We start from the raw sequence: 24,557 nt of genomic DNA on the forward strand, positions 1-24,557 counted from the left end.
CAAAGCTTATTATAATTACCTGAAATTTATGATCAACATGATGGTAACCTTGTTACAGGGCTCAATTGCATACTGATGAGAATTTTGAACTCTGAGCAAGAAGAGTAATCTGGGGAATTTAAGATCCCAAAGAAGTGCCTACATTAAAGTATGATAACATCCATATTAGACATCACCAACAATAAACATATTAGTAACCAATATCCTTACTGAAATCTCAACAGAATTGATTTACACTTGGGAGTTGTTCCTTTCTTCATCCTAAAATGTCATATAGCTCTCATTTTCTCCAAAAGGGGATGATGTGGTGCCCTGTAGAAGTAAGAGATAAAATCACGCCATGACTGCTAGAAAACATCATCCCCTCGGTATAATCCTGGTAATCCCAAGATACGGACTCTTTTTCCTAACTTCCACCTCCTCTTGGAATATTTAATTGTTGCCACGTAAGTTTCACGGCTTTAGGCCGATACTGATCAAACAATACATCGAGCTACTCTACCTAGAAGGCTAGTAGCTTTGCTGCTACACCTCTTCAGCTTTCGCTGTAGCCTAGTAGATACCCCACTTCCCCTCGTAACAAGAGTTTGAGGCTTTAGGTCTTAGTGGAAGCATGTGTGTGTGTGCGTATCTGAGCTTCTACACTAAATTATCACCAAAAAAAAAATCTGTAACCTCAGACATACCCATTGTGATGTCAGATTATCAGACCACAAAATGTCACAAAGTTCTAAACTCAACTGGACCACAAGATTACAGCATGAACAAATGCCCCTCAAAATGGTTCATTCTGATCTAAGAAATGGAGAAAAAAGCACCAATATAGGAAAGTATGCTGCACACAATATTGATAGGGTAACTATTAAACGGATTAATTATCTAACCTTATCATATGTAAAGACTGCGATAGGAGAATAATATACATTTCAAATGTATGTAACTGAATATACGAAATAAGGTTGGTTTATGTTGCTGATAGCTCAACTTGACGTATGATGAACATATTATACAAGCTATTTAAAGTTTATAAATTGAATAGAAAATCATAATGTTGTATTAAATCTTATATTAAACATAATTCACAAATAACATCATATACAGAGGAAAGAAGCATCATTATATTCAAGTAGCTAAAGGTAGAGTATACTGTTTAGGGACAAGTTCATCTAAAAGCTCGAGGTATTAAAAGAAGGCCCAATATATTATATTGTGACATTATCCCAAAATGAACCTTAATCTCTATTATGTTCTTTTAAGAAGAAGCCCCCCCCCCAACAAAGTAGAGATCAGATAGTAGCTTTATATAACTAAAGTTGGGGATTAAACATACATTTGAATTTTGTTTTATCGTGCTATATACTTATAAGAAGAAAATAAGCATAAAAAGAAATATGACACCAAGTAGTGTAACAGTTAAACAAAGTTACCTGAAGCATAATATGCAATTTGATTATAAAGGCGTCTGAGGACTTAAATATGCGCGTCAATGAAAGTTGTGAAAGTCACCAGAATTGGGTGCACACCAACTCTTTTCATCAGAGCAACAATATCCAGAAATTATGCAATTGCAAAGGTAGTACATCTGGCATAAACCACATACTACATTTCTAACCCCCGGTACAACAGCTGCCTGACTGAGCAACTGGAACAACTTTCTAGCTTCCATCTGGTTGATTATATCAAAGGACGATGTCATATCCTCTCGCTTAGGGGGCTTATCAATCATTTTTAAAAAAGTTGTTACATCCGGAAGCACACACTGATTTTGCATGAGGTCAATCAGGCAGTTGGCCTGCTTAGCATGTTCTTCTTAACAAAGGGCTTTGATCATGAAGTTATATGCAAAGAGCAAAGGTTGGCATCTACTCACCATTTCATCTATGCAAAGGAGAGCACTATCGTTATTTCCAGTCATATGCTCAGAGCGCTGACATAAACATTGAAGGACATGCCAAGTAACCAATCGTCCTAAAACCGTAAGGTATCAGAGGAAGGGCCTAACAAGATCTTATACTCTTAACACCCATGTCTACCTTTACAAAGGGTTATCTTCAGTTCTAAGTCGCTCTTAGATCTATAACAACTACAAACAGATAATGATGAAATGTCAATTCTGCAGCCATTCTTTGCAATTTCCAGCAAAATCATAAGAACAAGATGAAGCCAATCGATGCCCTTCATCATACTTCTTCATAGGGTAAAACAACATGATCTGGAGTACCCCACTCTTTAACATTTTGATACACTATTCTTTGGCCTCAACACACCTATTTGCCTCATATAACCTGCCTGAATTACCAAACCCGTAATCAAAATGTTGTAGATGTAGGTGTCAAGGCCAGAACTTAGGTAAGTTGCTAGTTGTAGACATCGACTTCTTCCCTGAAGGATGTAAATTACTATGCCATTCCTTTACTCTGTTTAGAGACTCCCCTTCCAATTCTTTGGGTAATAAAAATTTTCAATTCTTTGAGCAATAAAGGTTTTATAATCTCCTACTTATCTCCGTTATACCCATTTTATAAATAAATATTAATCGGTCTCATGATTTTATTCATTTTTTCAACTTTTATCTATGACTTTATCATATTTTTTAATTTTCATGCTCAACTCAAATATAAACAAATTAAAAAAATGACGGAGTATTTATTAATAGATTTGAAAGATTTGAAGGGGTTTTATCACTCACAAAATAAATAAGTACATGTCATGTTGTTTATATATAATTTTTGAAATTTGATTACAATAGTATGTCAAATATTAGTGGTTGTGAAAATTAGAGCAGGGGCGAAATCAGAAATCTAACATAACGGGGCCAAATTGATAAAAGTAAAAAAATATACCTGTCTATTTGAGATGAGCACGTCTTTCTTTAATTAAATAAAGTGAATCAATGATATCGTCAATAGAAATGGTCTCCGCAATCTTTTTTTCAATATATAGTAACAAATAGTATCTGAGAAACTCATCTTCCATTCGATTTCGAAGGCATGTTTTCACAATTTTCATAACTGAAAAAGCTCGTTCAAATGTTACAGTAGATGCAGCAAGAGTCAAGACAAGCCTTAATAGTCTATCAACTAATGGATACATGTCAGTTTTTCTCGTGATTACCAATACATGACATAAATCACTAAGAATAGACAGATTTTTCAAATCTGGATGAACAAGTAAATCTAAGACATAATGTTGTAGTTCACACTTTAAATGGACTTTTTCATCTCCCAAAAAATCTCCTGGATAAAAAAATTCAGATAGCTTGCAAATTTTCTCTATATTGAAACACTTGTAATCATCCCTAAAATTTAGTGATGTATTTAAAATAAGAAGCTCTGTTGTTTGCTCGCTCAACCTATTGTTTAACTCCTGCAATTGTTGGTCTATGGCAGCTGTAAAGATTTCTACTTTATAATGATATTCTTTTGTCACCATTTGCTTTTGTTTTCCTTGCCGATGAAAAGATTTGAAGCACATCAAAGTAGGGAACATTCATGTCTCAAATCAAGATAGTATACCGCTCACAGAATGATTTCACGCTCTCTAAAAGACCCTCCCAACCATCACTTCTCAATTTTTGAATCAACAACTTTGTAGTGGAAACCAGATGCATAGCATTTAAAATATCCTGACACTTTTATGGTAATGCTCAACAAAGTAGAACAATAATAGCCATTATCTCCTTGACCACATGTAAAATAATTATAAATTCATAAGATATCGATATTTTAATAGCACTTAAAGCATCACCTCTTTGAGCAAAAGTTGTCCCTTGAGCAGCAACATCAATCAAAACCGAACGACAAGGTTCATCTTTGAGATTATAATAACATTTGGCCGCAAAATCATGAGTTGTCCCAACATGACATCTAAAAGCACAATCTTTTCCATTATTTACTTCCCTCCAAGTATTGAACCCCTTGACAGTAAATGTATTGGAACCACACCTTTATAATAGATTTTTAACAGAAAGAAAACAATAAAAATAGTTAGATGCATCTTTTTCTGGTGAGTACTCTAACCAAGGAAATTTCTCAAACCAACAACTTTAAAATCGACTTGGATGATGTTCTGGACCCGAGAAAGGATAAAATTGCACAGGTTGATATAGACCAAGATCAATATATGCCCTCCTAACTATATCTTTTTTATTTGGATCGTAAGTCTCAATTTATTTTCACAAACCAGTATCATGTATCAATGAACTAAAATCAATACTTTCATCAATATTCTTAAAGTCAATACCTTTATTAACATCATGTTGTTGTTTGTCCGGGAAAAAATTTGAGGCTCGACTCCCTGATCTCCATCTCTAGTGACTTCAACCGTGACGGCAATAGGAGTAGGTTGTGTGTTATTTCCGCAAATAGTTTGCTTCTTCTTGGGTTAAAAATATGATGTAATTTTTTTCCACTTGCTCATATTTACTGATGAGATTTAAAGGGAGAGAAGAGATAGAGGGGTGAAGTTAGGAATTGTAAATACGTGTCTATTAGGGATTTTTGGGTTCAAAGCAGGAATTTTATTTTTAATACTTGATCGATATTCAAAATGGTTAAAGAATAAAATGGCTCTCAACAACGGCTCTTTGGGTTCTAGCAACGGGAAGAAAGTTCAAATAGGTGAAGCTGTAGGATCAAAGGCGGCTAGGAAGGCGATTCATGTGGAGGAAGCTAGGAATAACAAGTGCGGTGATGGAGAGCAGATACTCAAGGATTTTGTGTGGGCTCACAAGGATTTGCTGGATAGGAAGACATGTGAAAGTTTCTTCAAAGGAAATAAGCAAGCAATTACGGAGGCACTTAACTAGATATATTGGAGGAGTTTGAGGGCCAGGAGGATTGGAATGGAAAGAGAAAGAAAAGAAAAATGAAAAAGATTCAGCACACAAGAAGTATTCATCGAGTTCAAAGAGTTATGCAGAAGTATTGCTACCTGCGGCGGTAAGTAAGGAAGAAAGTAGCAAGAACATCAAGGAAGAAGGGGAATGGTAAGTTGTACAGAGAAAGAAATATAAGAGTAGGGATAGTTCTAAGTCAGGTTTTACGGTTTTCTTATATGATATTCCGGAAAATATAAGGCTTGGAAAATATGGAATTGCTTTAAGCATATTGGGATAGCGTTGGATATAATTTTGCCTAGAAAGAGGGACAAGAAAGGCAAGAGATTTTGTTGTGCAAGACATGCCTGTACATTAATAAGACTAAGTCAAATTGACAACCCTAAGTAAGTTGTATTGTAATCTTAGTTTGCATTTGTACTTGTAACATTTAAAGTCTGTAAAAATGTAAAAGAGCATACTGGAGTCTTTTTGTTTAAACAATATCAAGCCTAAGAATTCTATCTGGAAGAAGATCAAGAAGATCATGCCTCAGAAGAATTTTGAAGAAGTTTGGAGTTGAATAAATCTGTTTAGATCAAAATACTCTAAGTCAAAGATCTCTACAAGTCACAGATTTAGTGTTATAGAGAAGTCACTCGAGAACTCCAAATGACTTATAGAGAAGTCAGGAAAAGCTACTAGAGAACTCACAGAGATATCGACAAGCCAAATTGAAGACATGAAGATTGGAGATATCGACAAGTCATTCCTTCACTAGAGAATTCAGAGTTATCGACAAGTCAACATTCATTAGAGAACTCTGAGTTATCGATAAGTCAAATTCCACTAGAGAACTCAGATATATCGATAAGCCAAAATTCACTAGAAAACTCTGAGTTATCGACAAGTCAGATTTGACTAGAGAACTCTGAGTTATTAATAAGTCAATAAACCACTAAAGAACTAAGAGATATCGATAAATCAAAGTGAAGATATGAAGACTAGAGATCTCGACAAGCCAAATTCTCTTATAGAGAACTCAGAGACCTCTACAAGTCAAATTAACTATGGAGTATTAGAGATCTGGATAAGTCAATATACTAGTCGAGATGTCAAGTTCTCTATAGACCAAACGGAGATCTCGAGGTAAAATCTCAAAGTACAAAATTGCAGATTAGTTTAATATCCAAGATTTACAATCAACAAATAATCCAAACAGCGAGATTGACAAGTCTACAAAAAGCAGCTTGAAGGATGTGCACGATCAATGGTGAAGATTAACTGACAATGGAAGATCAAAGTAAACACAGGATGCTAAGATATGCTAAGCCAGAAATGGAAGATATATTTTTCCTAAAATGGAAATGACAAGTGGCAGTTTACTAAAGCTAATAGCATGTCTTATTGTATACTGTGTAAACCAGCAATTAACTAAATTATAAAGTTATTACTGGTCCTATAATTAGTTGTAACAATTTAGATAGAAAATCTTGTAACACTCTCAAGAAGAAACTAAGCTCTTTATCAACAAAGAGCCTAGAAATTTTGTAGCAAACTATTCTTAATTTTAGTATAAAATTAAGTGAGTTTTGAAAAGATCGGTGTTCTTCATTATTGCATGTTTAATTTCTGCAGTAACACATTTCACCACAAGATTTAATTTATTTTGTTCAACTATAAAAAGTTCAAGAAAAGCATAAAAATAGTAAAACATATTCACCCCCCTGTGTGTTATTCATTTCCTAACATATTTGGATTTGTTAAAATAACATCTGAACTGGAGGCTGGAACAATCATTCTCAATACGAAGGATAAAGGGGATTTGAGTTTTAAGATAAAAATGAGTCTCAATAAAAAGAAAGGGTCCAGGGAACAGTTCATAGGAGAAAGTAAGACGTTGAGTTTTGAGTGGGAAAGGTACAAGCAGAAGGATTTAAGGGAAGAGAAAGGTATTAAGGATATTCAGAAAGCAGAGGTTATTATAAAAATCAAGAAGGATAAAGTGGAAAAATAACTGGGAGTAGAGATGTTTGAGTACATTGAAGATGTAGATAAGGATGTTGAAGAAGGTTTATTTGAAACTAAGGTTACCTTCTCCAAAGCTAATAAATCAATTAGGTCATTACATGATAAGCTTTAGACAAAAGGTATTAAAGATGTAAATATAATTGGATTAACTGCCAGGAAGTTTTTATTAGCTAATATGAGTAAGAAGAGTTGGGAGGATTATGGGTCTGAGACTTTTTTGAAGTGGTTTAGTGGCTTGAGAAGTTTTATTGTAAAAAATTTAATTATACCAAGGATAGTATGGTTGCAAACTTCGGGGATACCTATGAATGCATGGTTGTAAGGAAATTTAAAAGGTTACACGAGATGGATGGGTGATTGGATTACTTGGTCTTATCAGGTAGATGGAGATAGTGAGTTTTTTGACCCAAATATTTGTCTGTCCACGGACAGGAAAGAGAAGATTGAAGAGAGCATGAATATATTAGTAAAAGGGAAGCTATTTCCAGTAAAGTTTGTTGAAATATCAAATTTAGGAAAGATAAAGAATAGAATTGAGCCAATGTGTGCCTCTTGTGGTGAGTTGACACTGCTAGTCAGAGAGGAGGAAGCTAGAAAAGATATAGAGGTTAAAGAATCAGAGGTGCATTTGGTTTATGAGGAAATTAAAGCAGTAGTTAAAATGAGGAAAGTTGAAAAATCTAGAATAAGTTCTAGAGAGGTAGAGGAGTCTAGATCGGTGGTAGTAGATTTTGAGGACAAAGGTAAAGTATGTGCTAACCCAGTTATTTTATGTAAGGAAAGGTTATGCAATGAGGGGCTTGATTTATATAATTCTCAGTTGGAAATAGTACTAGAGTTAAATGGAAAAGATGTAATTAATATAAATTTGGTTGGTGAAAAGTTTGTAGTGGGAGATGCTATGAAAGCAACCTTGCAACCTAGTAAGGATTCAATGCAAAGATCTGATTCTTCTTGTCAGGAAGAAGTAATTGAGAAGTCCTCTAGTATTGAGACTGAGGAATCACTAGCCAACTCCCAGGGAACTTTATGTAAAGAAATTGATAAGTTTAAAGTGAAAGGTGTTGGAAGACCTAGAAAATATTGCAAAATATCAAGAATCCTTTTGATCTGAAAGGTGGATTTGTTTTAGGGAGCAGAAAGAGACTTGAGAGAGGCAGAAATTTGGGACCTTTCCTGGGGTTTGGAGGTAAACTGGATACAATCACAGAGTGGGTAGAGAATACTAAGGAGGATGCAGCTAGAGAAATAGTAGAATGTGCAGAGCAAATGGGGCTAACAGTGGTAGGAGATAAAGAAGTTGTTCTAAAAAAGATAGCAGCTTAGCTGCAACATGGGGAGTTGTAGTATGGTCTTGTACAAGACTAAATTGGTTTATATTAAAAATAAGTTGTTATGTCGGTTAAAAATATTAAGAAAATATCTTGGAATTGTAGGGGATATAATAGTATAAAGAGAAGAATGATAAATGATATGATTAAAAAAAATGGGGGCTAATATTCTCTGCCTACAGGGAATAAAATGTATCAGTTGGAATAAGTTTTGGGAAAGGGAAACTTGGGATAGTGATCAAATTGGCGGGCTAATTCAAAATTCAGTAGTTTATCAGGAGGGTTGATATTGGGTTGGGACAGTTTGTGTTTTTAGAATATAGGATTGGCTTCATGAAGGACGTGACAATGGATTCAGCTCAAAAGTAAGGTTTCTGGTGAAACTTTTCATGAGATCAATATTTATGGACCTTTAAGTTTGCAAGGTAAAAGAAAATTGTGGGAGGAACTTTCAATAGTTCTGATGATTGCTAAAAATGACATGATTTGTGTAGTAGGAGATTTCAACAGTATCAAGAATGACAATGAGAGTGCAAACTATAGATATAGAAAGTTGGATGTGCAGGAATATAAGTCTTTCATTAAGAATAATAACTTGTGTGATATTAGATTAGTTAATGAGAACTACACTTGGTTTGATCCTTTTGAAAAGTGTAGTAAGCTTGATAGATTCTTGTTGAATGATAGTTGGTATGCTCTGGAGTGTTGGGAAGCCATATATTTGAGCAGGATGGTCTCAGATCATAGGACTATATTGTTATATGTTAAGCAGGCTAAAAGAGGTCCTATACCTTTTAGGGCTTTCAATTGGTGGCTAACTGAGGAATGTGTTAGGAAGGAGATGGAAAATTTTTAGGAACAGAGTAAGGATCCTGGATCTCAAGAGAACTTTCAAGTTCTTTTAAAAAATTTCAAATTAGGTTTGAAACATGGTGTAAAGGGTCTAAAGATAAGTTGGAAATTGAGATTGAGGATTTAAAGAGCAAGATAGCATATCTTGACAAAAATCATGCTTGGGGGGATGAAATTATACAATGTAATTTGGCTTTGGCTTCATGCTATAAGAAGAGGGACTCTATGTTAAGGTAAAAAGCTAGGCTTCAGTGGAATCTACAAGGAGATAAGAATATTAAATTCTTTCATAAGGTTATACAGAGAAGAAAATGCAGAAACATAATTGATAAGATAGAGGTAGATGGGAATGTGTTGAGTGATCCTAAGGAGATTAGAGGTGCTTTTTTGATTATTTCAGAAATATCTACAATATGATGAAGTTGGATATATTTAATCTGAATTCTTTGATAGATAACAGATTAAGTGAAGAGGAGGTGCTTTACTTGGGAAAAGATTTTTGTATGGAGGAATTAAAAAAAGCATTGCATTCTTTTGGCGATGATAAAGCTCCTGGCCCAAATGTGTTGAATATGAAGTATATCAAGGAATTCTGGTCCTTTCTGAGGGATAAAGTTCTAGAGGGGTTTAATTTGTTTGCCAGGACAGGGGTGTTTCCTACAGGCTTTAATTCATCATTCATATCCTTGGCTCCTAAGGTTAAGGTACCAAAAAAGATGAAAGACTTCAGATCAATAAGTCTTATTAACAGTGTAACAAAAGTGTTTACCAAGGTATTGGCTCTCAGACTCAGTACAGTGTATGAAAAATTGATAGACATGAATCAATTTGGCTTTGTGAGAGGTAGACAGGCAGCTGAAAGTATTTTACTAGTTAATGAGGTCTATCATTCTATTAAATCTCCAGGAAATAGAGGATTGATTTTGAAGTTGGACTTTGAGAAAGCTTTTGACACTGTAAAATAGATTTTTCTTTTCCAGACAATGAAGTGCTTAGGGTTGGGAAGCAAATGGATTAAGTGGATGAAAGATTTTTTCAAGACAATTAGGTTGTCTGTTTTGGTTAATGGTTCTCCTACCAATGAGTTCATTATCTTCAATGAAGTTAGGCAAGGAGACCCTTTGTTCCCTATGCTCTTTAATTTTGGCAGGGGAAGTTTTAAGTAGAATGCTTACAAAAGCAAATGAGATAGGGTTTTTTGAGGGGTTGAAATTGAGTAAGATGGTAAAAGTATAACTCATCTGTAGTATGTTGATGATACAATAGTATTTTTGCAGGGCAATATGAAATCAATCTTAGGAATAAATAGAGTCCTTTAGTGTTTTCAGCTGCTTTCTGGATTAATGATTAATTTTTAGAAAAGCAGTATTTACTCTTGTCATATCCCAGGTATGGAGATGGAGTTTTTTGCAAACAAGTTAGGTTGTAAAGTAGGTTCTTGGCCTTTAGTTTATTTGGATAGTCAAATTGGTATTAGTCCTAGAAAAGTAATTTTTTGGAAGCCTCTGGTGGAGAAATTTAAAAATAAATTGGCTAATTGGAAAAAAGATAGCCTAAATCAAGCTGGTAGGTTGTCCCTAGTAAAATCTATTGGATTTCGAGCACATAAACGCAACGGAAACAGTAATTAAAAACGTAAAAAATCAGAATTTTCGAAACCCATCGCAGGATCCATGCGAAAAACATATATTTAATTCGTAGATCAGATTGTTTACCTTAAGAAGCTTTACCAATTGGTTGATTAATGGAGATCCAAAGCTTGTTCAATCACCACGCATCTCGTTCTCGCGATCTACGCTCTATCGGTATCCATACGAATGCTTGAACTCAAGGATTTAATGTGTACTAGCACAAACTCGTTTCTTCTTACTCTCTCCATCTTCTCCCTTGGTGGCTAGGGTTTTAATAAAAGTCTTGCTTGCAAAATCAGCCACACAAGAGATATTATATAGAGAGTAGAAAAACGAATTATAACTTTTAACTAATTAGGAGTTATTATTAATTCGAAATTCCTATTTGTATTATAATTAAGTCTCACTTAATTATTTAACAAATAAATTTATAATTAATATTAGCAAATTCGAATATCAATATTTTATCTAATTAATTAAGTCATACTTAATTAATATTATAAATAATTCGAATTACTTTAATATAATTTAAATCCAATTTAAATTAAATAATCCTTCAAGCATTTTTAGTGTGTGACCCTATAGGTTATTATTACGTTGGCAACGAAATTTAAATCTAATTTAAAATCGTAAACAATGAGCGGCATCTAGTAATACATCATTGCTACCCAAGTAATAATAATTGAATCGGTGATCGATTAAACCTTTTCTGAATAATGTATAATATAATATAATCACTTTAACCAAATATTATAGATTAAACTAGAGGCATGTAATGTGATATCCTCATCATAGTTTAATCCAAGTTTCCTTGATCAATGAGTAGACTATCATATCAAATAAACATTTGAGCGTGGCCACGTATTTCATAGTCTAGCTCACACAAGAGGCTAATAATATCACTCCTATAATAGGAGGGTTAAATCCCATTTAGATCATTCAATTTCTCATATGATTCATAATTTACCCAATGTCCACTTTTATCATTACCCGGTCAAGGATAACTTTTAATGGAATCAATGTATATTAATTCTCATATAGAAATATAATGACTTTAGGTCTAAGGACCATTACATCATTATCACAGTGAGAATTACTTATGACACAACAGACATGTAGAATCTCACATTGGATCTGTCCAGCACCATGTATATATATATATATATATATGCCTGTATTTTTGACTTTAGTATCACTATACCTATGATCAATGAGATGTGATCATCAGTCAACAAACACACCAGTCTTAATGCATTATTATTGTCCCTTAATAATAATACTCGACTAGGGACCTTTAGGAATATTGATATTATTCTCATAATCTTATTTCTAAGTCACGTACTTAGAGATATAGAATTGCATATCATATTCCAAGGACATTTATTAATCTAACATTTATATCGCAGTAAACTAAGAATTAATAAATTATAAAGAGAATAATCGATAGAACATAAACATTAATAATCCTAATGTCTTAAACTTAAACATCAGAGTGTTGTCTCTAGGGCACAAACACTAACAAAATCAACCTTGGACAGTCTTCCAGTCTATTGGTTTTCCCTGCATAGGGTTCCTGCGGGCATTTGTAATCAGCTTGAAAAATTAGAATGAATTTTTTTCTGGGGAGACTTGTCTGGGGATGGAGAGATTAGGTGTTAAAAGTTGCATCTTAAAGCTTGGAAGCTTATATGAAAATCCAAGAAGAGGGGAAGATTGGTATTAAGTTCATTGCAACAAAGAAACTTAGTGCTTTTGTGCAAACGGTGGTTCAAATGGCAAGCTGATAGAAAGGTTGGATGAAATGTGTGGTTAAGAGATAAGTATGATTGCTCTAGGGGGAGGGTGTAATCACTCGAATTTTTGAGACCTTGTAAAAACATTTAATGAATAGTAACCCTGACAGACGGGGAAAACATTTTATCGCACACTATATTGTGCATGAGAAAATGAGATTCGAAGTTGATATTATGATTATACGTACCAAATGAGTGTATGTAAACGCTATTAGTTTTCAAAGAAAACGAACTTTGAAAAATGACAATATTTACGAATCATCGAGGATTACGGGAATCACAATATAATTACGAATTTAAAACCCTACGGATTTATATCCAAGTATGATAAGTCAAAACATAGGGAATAAATATGAAATGATTTACGTCGCGAACCATTTACGAGAAAGTATTATGAAAACGTTAAGCGACCGAACAAACACGTAAACGATTAAATAAACGTAACGCACTAACTAACCATGGTAGAAAAGTAACCATGGTTACTTTATCAAATAGTGAGCTAAGGTATAGGATGATCAACGAAGGGCTAGCAAATAGTAAGCTAAAGGGGCTAAGCTAATTAGCTTAGCTTGTAAACTACAAAGGCTAGCTAGTTTTTGTCCAAGATTTGCCAACATAAATCAAATCCTAGGATATAAACTAGAGAATAAAAAATCAATACAAGATATCACTTGCATTATTCCAAGAAGCTCCCAAGAAGCAACACAAAAACTCTCTCTCCCCCATTTCTTCTTCTTCATTCGGCACTTTCTAAATAAACCAAGAATTCAAAGTCAAATCATCAAGCTCTATCCATGGATAAATCCTCCCATTAATTCTCAAGCTTCATACCACCTAAAATAAGGTAAAATAAATCTTTGAGCTCTTTTTATCAAGGTTTGATGGGTGAAATAAAATCAAGAAAGATGATAGTGAATAGTATGAATAGTAACTTGTATTTTATTTCTTGATTCTAATGGTTGTTTTAGGTTCCAAAAACCATACTAAGCTCTCCCAAGACTTCACCATCATCAAGAACACATCTCAAGCTCTCAAGAAAGGTATAAATCTTTGACCCAACCTTACTTAAGATTTAAGTTCAAGATTCTTTTAGAACATAGTTGTAACCTAGTTTTGGTGGAAGTATTGTTATAATCTTGATATTTAGCTAAGTAGATTTAAGGTTGATTGTTGTTGCCTCAAGAACATGATGTTCTTGAGAGGAGTTAGTGTGGTGATGATGATATGTTGATTGTTGGTGATAGTATAAAGATTTAAGGCATAAACGAAACTCCGATCGTAACCGTAATCTCGCTAAAATGAACAAAACGTAAATTAGAACGGGACCTAAAGAAACGAATTGTGTTTATAATTATAGATTTCTGAGCGGAACCTAGAGCATCCTCCACCTCGAGATACCCAGGAAAGTTTACGAACCCAACTCCATTTATTGTTGTGTTGTGAAAGGATTGTTTTATTATCATTGCATAAATACCATGCTTGCCATGATACGTAGTAATTGAATTTTCGCATAATGTAGCGATGTTGTACGATAAGTATATATCGTGAAATGTTTAATTCTGCTATAAGCGTGACGTATTATTATAAGACCGAGAGTCGGTCGGGATTTCAAAATAAAAACCCGGGAATCATTCTGGTGATATTATGGGACGATTAAAAGTTCATAGTAGTTACGTATTAAGGGACCCAACGTCCACTTACGAAACATTAAACACCTCAAACTTTTATTAAAATGATTTCCAAAGATCGTATTCCATCAACTATATTTTATCGTTCGAGTAATAAATATTATATACCTACTCATTTATTATGGGAAAAGCATATTCCAACGATTATTTATTTGAAAACCGATTAAACATTAAAGGTTATTAAATTACGTAAACATAAATTAGTTGAGGAATATTATTTTAAATATTCTTTTAAAAGTAAACTCCTTCGAGGTTTAATTATTTATCGATTATTATTTAATTAATTATTATTTATTAAATGGTTTATATATGATTTAAAAATCATAGAACCTGATTTAAAATACTTTCTGAGTTTCGGAAAATCATTCGAATAATTTCAGATCGTCGAAGAATATTATCTCGACTTATTTTAAATATTTTAAATATAGTTTCAAAAGAAACTCCCCCTTATTTAATTATCTGTTGGCAACGGTCAACTCACATTCTTAGTACTTCCTCCGAATAATTCTGAAGTACGTATACATATACATATATACGCTAATAAATCAAGTTATTTCTATCAACAAGCAAAACGCTTGGGAGAACTTCGATGTGGTTCGAGTTCTCGAGATATGATAGAATTCTTTTAAAAAGGACAAGGGAGGGGTAGACTCTGGTACTATATATGCTAGATGGACTACCAAAGGTACCGCAGGCGAAGGTACTCTGTGCACTCAGGAACTTGTGAAGTATGTGTATACCCAAAAATGGGACACATAGCCCGAATGTGGCAAGGGTGATAACCGGTATACGAAGGTGTCGTCCTTCTACTAGTAGAGAAGGTTACTATTTCCATAGTACGATTGATCATCTTATGCGGTGGCTCCAACAAATGTCCTATTCTTCCAATTAGAATTGTGATGCGATACCGTAACCTAAGCCTAGGTGCTTGGTTTACCATTAAGGTATTCGCAGGATAATAAAATCCACTAAAGAATTATTTTCATAAGAAGGTGTGTATCACCAAGGAAAACTATTTCTAAATAAAATATAATTATCATATATGATGTTTTACGTGAGTTTATCATACAGTCATTTCATACTATACATTATTATGCTGGGCATTATAGCTCACACTTGTTTTCTTAAACTGACACAACATAACAGTGAATCAAGATGCATATCATGAGACACACAGCCAGGAAATGGGTAGGAAATGGCCAGCTGTTCCGTAGGTTGTTTGGTGATGTACCACAGGTAGACCGAATAAGCTGGATTGGTTTTCAGTTGTTTTTAGTTCGGCTTATTTACAAGCATGACTTATGTAAGGTAATAAACAAGAAACAAGTATTTGGCCGACGGACTAACCTTACTTAAAGGTTATTCCCCGATAAGACTTAATTAATTTTGGGTTGTAATAATTATCACTTTGTGGTTTGACTTACTCTAGTAATGAATGGTTCGTTTCCAAGACAATAACCTGTAAGTGTGTGTATGTGTGTGATAAGTGTGGGGTCGTAAAGTGTGAGTATTTATATATTGTGATGCGAGGTATGTGGTTATAGTGATTAAGATGGCATGGTCTCCGAGATCCCTGACCCCAGATTTTGGGGCGCCACAGAAATGGTATCAGAGCCTTAGGTTTTCAAATCTTGGAAAGGATAGGATATAAAATAGGTAGACATAAGAATAATAAATAATCAATTAGAGCTCAAGTCGAGTTCGTCGTCAGGCTACATGGGTAGTCTTGGCAGTTTTACCCTCAAGGGAATTTCGACTCTAAATTAGTAACACCCTACCTATTGTGTCAGGTACCAGTGGAGCCTATGGGGGAGGCTGACCCTATTGATAATGTTATGGCCCCTGAGCATGACCCTACTCCCGAGCCGGAGGATCCACCCATTGATGACTCAGATGATGACCCTACTGAGGATGCTCCGGAGGAGGAGACTGACCTTCCTATCCCCATAGTTGATGACGTTGAGATGCTCCAGGGAGATGACTTAGGCTGGAGGGATGTAGAGATGTACCCTCTCCTGACTCTTCTCTCTTCTACACCACACCCAGGGATGCAGAGTCCTTTGCCCTATACTGATGATGACGAGGAGGATGGGATGGATGCACATACCTACGAGGCTTATGACATATCCTCTAGCAACCCAGAATCACCTCTACCACCCCCGATAATGATAAGTGGATTTTATATCCACTTGGAATGCTTTATTACAAGCTTAAATTGGTGTTTTGGACTCAAATTGTTGGTATTTTGATGTGTTTTTGTGTTTCAGGTATCAATTAAATAAAGAAAGGATCTTTTAAAGGAAATGATGAAAAGTGATCAGATTTCAAAGCCAAGGCCATTTTTAAGTTTTAGAGAATCTCGTTAGCTTCGCGTGGGCAGTTGAATCACCTAATTCTGACGAGTAGAACTCAAGTTATGGCCAAAATAAGATTCATCAGAAATTTCCAGAAAGGCTGCAGGCACCCGCCTGCTGGTGCCACACGGCCGCATGCTAGCAGGCGCCCGCCTGCAGGAGCTAGGCGGCCGCGTGCTGATGCGCAGCTGACTTCGCTGATTTCGCTGAAAAGGCCTTTTTTGAGTGAAATTTGACGATTTTAAGGGTCCAGGTCCAATATGGGCTTATATATACTTAAAAAAAGGGTTATCATCATCCGGGAAGATTGGGATACCAAGAAGAAGACCTAGAAGCACAAAATAACTCCGAAAAAGAAGATCTTGTTTTTAACTTGTGATTCTTTGAATAGTTGTAACTTTGGATGCTCGTTTTCGTTCTTGTTGAACCTAGATCTCGTTTATTCATACTGTAATTATTATTCAGTTTATTAAGACCTTGTTTATACCATGCTTTCATTGGAACCCATGGTGATGATGAGTTCAATTATGGGCTAATCATTATCGTGGGATTCTAGTGGATTTACTTATGGATTTCAATAATTAATTTGTTCGATATCTTGGTGTGTGGTGATTGACTGATATCCTAGTATTGGTTGTGCTTATTCGTCTTATGTGCGTAGCTAACATATAAGATAGCATGTTAATCTCTGTTGAAGTGACAGTGAATATAGAGGTTTAGAACTTGCCATGCTAGCATAGGTTCATGTATTTGTTATGCATGATTCGTAGGTAATTTTAACCATCTTACTTGCCCTATGTAATTAAGATAGATAACTTGTGCTTAAACCGTTATATTGTCAAATTCTATAGACATATAGGGTCTCAATATAATTGGTGCCTATTCAGCTTCTATCTCTTTTGTGGATGTCCGGTAGAATGGTACTCGTGCAACGAAAGTTGGCGTTTATCAGTTTCGTGTTATCTGATTAGTGTCATCACCATCACATGCTAAGGTTAAGAACAATGACTTTGAATGAAGTAGTAATGAAGTTAATCCCATGTTGTCAAATATAGTAATTCAACCTCAATTTTCTTAGTTAATGTTATTTAGTATAATCTCTTAGTTTAATCAAAACCTAATTTGTTATTTATCTTAGCATTGAGCGATAATCGTACATTATTGTATAGGTGCATAAATTGAACTTAACCTAAACCAGTCTTTGTGGGAACGATTCTGATTTATATCTTATACTACTTGCGAACGCGTATACTTGCGTGAATATTAGCGCGTGTTTTCGCCTTAACAAGTTTTTGGCGCCGCTGCCGGGGACTCGATGTTAATTTTTAGTTTATGTGCTTGTCATCAGTGGTTGTTAAAGTTCACTGACTCAGACTCTTTTACTCTCACGGTTTATTTGTTTGTGTTTCAGGTACTCAGTACAATGGGAGATCCAGCAGCACGAATGAAAGCCTTGATGGATTTTTCTCAACCCAAGATCAATGACATTCAATCTAGCATTGTCCGACCAGCTATCACAGCTAATACCTTTGAGATCAAGCCTGGCATAATTCAATGGGTGCAGAATTCAATCCAGTTTGGGGATTCTCCAACTGAAGATCCCAATATGCACATTAGGGATTTCATTGGGATCTGCGATACCTTCAAGTTCAACAGTATTTCTGAAGATGTTGTGAAGCTGAGATTGTTTCCATCCTCTCCGAGGGACAAGGCTAAGAGCTGGTTACACTCTCTACCAGCTAGTTCGATTACTACCTGGGAAGATCTTGCTCAGAAGTTTCTTACTAAATTCTTCCCTATGGCGAAGACAGCTGCACTCAAGAATGCTATTATGAAATTTGTGCAGCAAATGGGAGAATCGCCATGTGAAGCTTGGGAGCGCTACAAGGAGATGCTTAGAAAGTGTCCTCATCATGGAATGCCTGATTGGATGATCATCAATTATTTTTACAATGGGTTGGGAGCACAGTCCAGACCCATGCTCGATGCAGCATCAGGCAGAGCATTATGGGCAAAGAGCTATGAGGAAGCTTATGATCTAATTGAACTGATAGCTGCTAATGAATATCAGTATCCAACCCAGAGATGTCCACAGGGCAAGGTAGCAGGAGTTCTTGAAGTGGACACACCTACGGCTACACTGCTCAACTAAAGGCGTTGTCTATGAAGATCGATTCTCTGGCTAACTATGGTGTTAAGCAGATAATTAGTGTTTGTGAGCTGTGTGCAGGTGTTAAGACGAAAACACGCGCTAATATTCACTCAAGTATACGCGTTCGCAAGTAGTATAAGATATAAATCAGATTCGTTCCCACAGAGACTGGTTTAGGATAAGTTCAATTTATGTACCTATGCAATAATGTATGGTTATCGCTCAATGCTAAAACAAATAACAAATTGGGTTTTGATTAAACTAAGAGATTAAACTAACAATTATAACTAAGAGAACAAGAATGGTTGAATTAATATATATGACAAACATGGGATTCTAACTTCATTAAATACTTCATTCAATAGCCTTATTGTTCTTAACCTTAGCATGTAATGGTGATGACACTAATCAGATAACACGAAACTGATAAACGCCAACTTTCGTTGCACGAGTACCATTCTACTAGACATCCACAAAAGAGATAGAAGCTGAATAAGCACCAATTATATTGAGACCCTATATGTCTATAGAATTTGACAACATAACGGTTTAAGCACAAGTTATCTATCTTGATTACATAGGACAAGTAAAACGGTTAGAGTTACCCACTAATCATGCATACAATACATGAACCTGTGGTAGCATGGCAAGTTCTAAACCTCTATATTCACTGTCGCTTCAATAGAGATTAACACGCTATCTTATATGTTAGCTACGCACATAAGACGAATAAGCACAACCAATACTAGGATATCAATCAATCACCACATAACAAGATATCGAAACAAATTAACTATTGAAATCCATAAGTAAATCCGCTAGAATCCCATGACAATGATTAGTTCATAATCGAACTCATCGTCACCATGGGTTCCAGTGAAAGCATGGTATAAACAAGGTCTTAATAAACTGAATAATAATTAAAGTACGAATAAACGAGATCTAGGTTCAAGAAGAACGAAAATGAACATCCAAAGTTACAACTAATTCAAAGAATCACAAGTTGAAAACAAGATCTTCTTTTTCGGAGTTGTTTTGTGCTTCTAGGTCTTCTCCTTGGTATCCCAATCTTCCCGGATGATGAAAACCCTTTTTTTTAAGTATATATACGCCCCCAGTGGACCTAGACCCTTAAAATCGTCAAATTCCACTCAAATAGGGTTTTTCAGCGAAATCAGCGACCAGTCGCGCCTCAGGCGGCCGCCTCAGCTCTCCAGGTGGGCGCCTCAGCTCCCAAGCGGCCGCCCCACATCCCAGGCGGGCGCCTGCAGCCTGTCTGGAAAAATTCTGATGAATCTTGTTTTGGCCATAACTTGAGTTCTACTCGTCAGAATTAGGCGATTCAACTGCCCACGCGAAGCTAACGAGATTCTCTAAAACTTGAAAATGGCCTTGGCTTCCAAATCTGATCACTTTTCATCATATTACCTTTAAAAGCTTCTTTCTTCATTTAACTGATACCTAAAATGCAATAACACAAAAACACATCAAAATACCAACAACTTGAGTCCAAAACACCAATTTAAGCTTGTAATGAAGCGTTCCAAGTGGATATAAAATCCACTTATTACACCCCCAAACTTGAATCGATGCTTGTCCTCAAGCATAAACAGACCCAAAACTATAAAACAAACCTAATGCATGAATGGAACTATGTGAATGTAACTAAATGATATTGCAATCGATCCCCTCAGAATAACCATAACCAAATGAATAAGCCAATGCCTCTAAGAATGCAATGACTTAAAATAGAGTTTAAATAAATCCTACAAACCAACTCACAAACTAGAAACGTGCGTGTGTGGAATGCTTAACAGATATCTCTCGATACTAGATCAATAACCATAACTTATTTATCATCGAAACAATCAAAAGTTTATAAACATAATAGATAATAAACGCATTATGACTCACAACACCTCCTTTCTACTAGAGTTATACAAGGATTCATGCTATTATTGAACACATAACAAGGATGCTTACTTGATCGTGCAATGAATGAGGTCCACAAAAGACTTATGCAATAATACCCATGTAGCAAGCGTTAGGTTAGCGGATCCCAGACTATAAAAGCCTTAGATCACTAGGTACAAAGTCCCCTAGAACTTAATAACTCGAGTATTAAAGAGCTCACTCTTATTCAATTATGCATAAACCCATACTTTTTTTCTTTTTTTTCTTTTCTTTTCTTTTTTTTCTTTTTTTTTCTGATTGAGTGTGTTTCACTCCATCTCATTCAACCCTATACTACTCATTAAAATATGAGCCGACTACTAGCCATTTGACGCCTAACCTTACAACAACTAGCAATGAAATCCAATTTTTCTCCAGATAAAAAAATCAGTATTTTTACGTCATTACGAGAATATCACAAATTCTAAATATAACCAAGTGATTAAATCTCAACAACAAACAAGTATGATCATGATCTAGATCAAAAGCAACCCTATAAGACTTTGTGAAAATATTTGTTTCTGGCATGCAAATCAATTCATTAGGACTTGAACATCCCTCTATTTGTCATCACTACACTCAAATCAACATCAACTTATCAAATATCATAGTTCATCTTAAGGGATCATGCTAAATATGCATGAAAATGCAACTATATGAAATCACATAAAAATAAACAAATATATCCTAAATGAAAAATCATGCAAAAATATGAATGAACTACAAATAAACATGCAATATGAATCTATATGGATACACACGTACTACTAATCCTTACATTATCACCCCCAAACTTAAAATTTTAAATGTCCTCATTAAAGGTAATAATAAGGATTTCAGGCATACCTAATTAGCGGGAGAGTCACCCTCGTCGGGTAGAGGATCAGGTGGCCAATCAACCTTGCCACCAGTGTCTCGGACAACAGTACCGAAAGCGTGTGTCAAATCTTCAGCAAAACGATGGTGAATGTCGTGCATGGCCTCCATATGCCTAGTCACTTGCCTGTACTGCTCATCACCAAGACCAAACCTATCAACTACCTGTTGCGCAAGAGAAAAACCCTCTATAGGCACTGGAGGATCCGTTCGACTACCCTCTATATCATCAAAAATATATCGCAACCCCTTGTCAGGGGGTGCACCTAAGAATGCATAACTCAAGTGATCTGGCAGTGGGTTGAGGTCAAGTGTGGGAGCATCTTGAATAAATGGTTCAAAACGCTCCTGAGAAATTTTCAGCTCTGCTAACCCAAGAGAATCGAATGGCATATCTAACTTCCTCTTCCACGGAGGTGAATTCAAAACCTGCAGTTGCTCTGCTCCTTCCTTGTCATCAATAACTGATTTCCCCATTAAGGATCTCTCTAAGGTCTCTGCCTTTGGCAATTGCTCAATTTCCAAATTCACGAAAAAGTCGACCCACTCTACTTTAAAGCACTCCTCTTTAGCTGTTGGTAACTTTAATTCCTTGAACACATTAAAAGTGACCTTTTGATCGTAAACCTCCATCAAAAGCTCTCATTTTTGCACATCGATTATAGTTCAGCCTGTAGCCAAGAATGGTCTTCCCAAGATAATGGGAATCTTCTTATCTTCCTCGAAATCAAGAATTACAAAGTCAGCAAGAAAGATGAGTATATCCACCTTGACCAAGACATCCTCCACTATACCTCGTGGATAAAAGATGGAACGGTCAGCTAGTTGCGATGACATGTATATTGGTTTCGGATCAGGCAGACCAAGCTTCTTGAAGATAGATAAGGGCATCAGATTGATACTAGCTCCTAAATCACATAAACACTTGTCGAATGACAAGTTTTCGATGGTGTAAGGAATAGTGAAGCTTCCAGGATCTTTAAGCTTCGGAGGCAACTTCTGTTGCAGCACAGCACTGCATTCCTCCGTTAGAGCAACAGTCTCTAAGTCATCGAGCTTCACTTTCTGAGAGAGAATACCTTTCATAAACCTCGCATAGCTAGGCATCTGTTCAAGAGCTTCAGCTAAAGGTATGTTGATATGAAGTTTCTTGAACACCTCCAAAAATTTCTCAAACTGCTTATCCAGCTTTTTCTTCTACAGCCTCTTCGGAAAAGGAGGTGGAGGATAAATTTGTTTCTCCCCTGTATTACCCTCAGGAGGAGTGTGTTCCACAATAGTCTTCCTTGGTTCCACCTCTGCTTCCTTTTGCACTTCTTCTTCAGCCACAACTGCATTTTCTAAAACTTGAGATTTTTCAGGCTCTTCGTCTTGCTGAATTTGGGGGCTTGCGACCTTTCTAGACCTTAAGGTGATGGCGTTCACCTGTTCTTCAACTTCCCTCTTGCCTGGAATTTTTTCTGTATCACTAGGAAGCGTTCCTGGTGGTCGATTCAATAAGGCATTAGCAATTTGCCCTATTTGGTTCTCCAGAGGCTTGATAGAAATAGTCTGGCTTTGGCATATAAGAGCCTGGTTTTTGCACATAAGCCGCAACTCCTCCAATTCAGATTTTTCATTCGAAGATAGACATGCACCATGAGTTTGTTGTTTTGGTATAATTTATTGCTGAAAACCAGGAGGGTTGAATAGCTTATTTCCAAACTGCTGGAACGGCTGTTGCATCACATTCTGATTGTTGCTCCAGCTGAAGTTAGGATGATTCCAGTTGTCAGGATGATAAGTGTCTGGAACTGGTTGCTGCGATCTCTGAAAGTTGCTCACAAACTGAGCTGATTCACTAGATATAGCGCATTGCTTTGTCGCATGCGAACGTGCACATAGCTCACAAACACTGGTTATCTGATTAACACCCAAGTTAGCCAGAGAATCAATCTTCATAGACAACTCCTTTAGTTGAACAGTTATAGCCATAGCTGTATCCACCTCAAGAACTCCTGCTACCTTGCCCTGTGGACATCTCTGGTTTGGATACTGATATTCATTAGCATCCATCAGTTCAATTAGATCATAAGCTTCCTCATAGCTCTTTGCCCATAATGCTCTATCTGCTGTTGCATCGAGCATGGGTCTGGACTGTGCTCCCAACCCATTGTAAAAACAATTGATGATCATCCAATCAGGCATTCCGTGATGATGACACTTCCTAAGGATCTCCTTGTAACGCTCCCAAGCTTTATATGAAGATTCTCCTGATTGCTGCGCAAATTGAGTAAGAGCATTCCTGATTGCAGCTGTCTTCGCCAAAGGGAAGAATTTAGTAAGAAACTTCTGAGCAAGATCTTCCCAAGTAGTAATCGAACCAGCTGGTAGAGAGTGTAACCCGCTCTTATCCTTGTCCCTCATAGAGAATGGGAATAGTCTCATATTCACAGCATCTTCAGAAACACCGTTGAACTTGAAGGTGTCGTAGATCTCTATGAAATCCTTAATGTGCGTATTGGGATCTTCCGTTGGAGAACCCCAAAACTGGATTGAATTCTGCACCCATTGAATAATGCCAGGCTTGATCTCAGAGATATTAGCTGTGATAGCTGGCCGGACAATGCTAGATTGAATGTCACTGATCTTGGGTTGAGAAAAATCCATCAAGGCTTTCGTTCATGCTGCTGGATCTCCTATTATAATGAGTACCTGAAACACAAACAAATAAACCGTGAAAGTAAAAGAATCTGAGTCAGTGAACTTTAACGACCACTGATGACAAGCATATAAACTAAAAATCAACACTAAGTCCCCGACAGCGGCACCAAAAGCTTGTTTGTGCGAAAACACGCACTAATATTCACCCAAGTATACGCGTTCGCAAGTAGTATAAGATATAAATCAAATTCGTTCCCACAGAGACTGGTTTAGGTTAAGTTCAATTTATGCACCTATGCAACAATGTATGGTTATCGCTCAATGCTAAGACAAATAACAAATTGGGTTTGATTAAACTAAGAGATTAAACTAACAATTATAACTAAAAGAACAAGAATGGTTGAATTAATATATATGACAAATATGGGATTCTAACT

General features: G+C 35.9%; 1 protein-coding gene and 2 non-coding genes across 3 annotated transcripts; 1 reads left to right on the forward strand and 2 right to left on the reverse strand.

Annotated features, from left to right (window-relative positions):
- Positions 1-2,847: 2,847 nt before the first annotated feature.
- Positions 2,848-3,432, reverse strand: LOC141707339 (uncharacterized). Its single transcript, XM_074510447.1, has one exon. The coding sequence runs from the start codon at positions 3,430-3,432 to the stop codon at positions 2,848-2,850; it is 585 nt and encodes a 194-aa protein (XP_074366548.1).
- A 14,877-nt stretch (positions 3,433-18,309) lies between these two features.
- LOC141682093 (small nucleolar RNA R71) lies at positions 18,310-18,416 on the reverse strand. Its single transcript, XR_012559501.1, has one exon. It is a non-coding gene; the product is annotated as a small nucleolar RNA R71 (small nucleolar RNA).
- A 5,246-nt stretch (positions 18,417-23,662) lies between these two features.
- LOC141683208 (small nucleolar RNA R71) lies at positions 23,663-23,769 on the forward strand. The gene has a single exon (XR_012560163.1). It is a non-coding gene; the product is annotated as a small nucleolar RNA R71 (small nucleolar RNA).
- Positions 23,770-24,557: the final 788 nt, after the last annotated feature.

Source organism: Apium graveolens, chromosome 1 (genome assembly GCF_009905375.1).
Source record: "Apium graveolens cultivar Ventura chromosome 1, ASM990537v1, whole genome shotgun sequence".
Classification (NCBI taxonomy): domain Eukaryota; kingdom Viridiplantae; phylum Streptophyta; class Magnoliopsida; order Apiales; family Apiaceae; genus Apium; species Apium graveolens.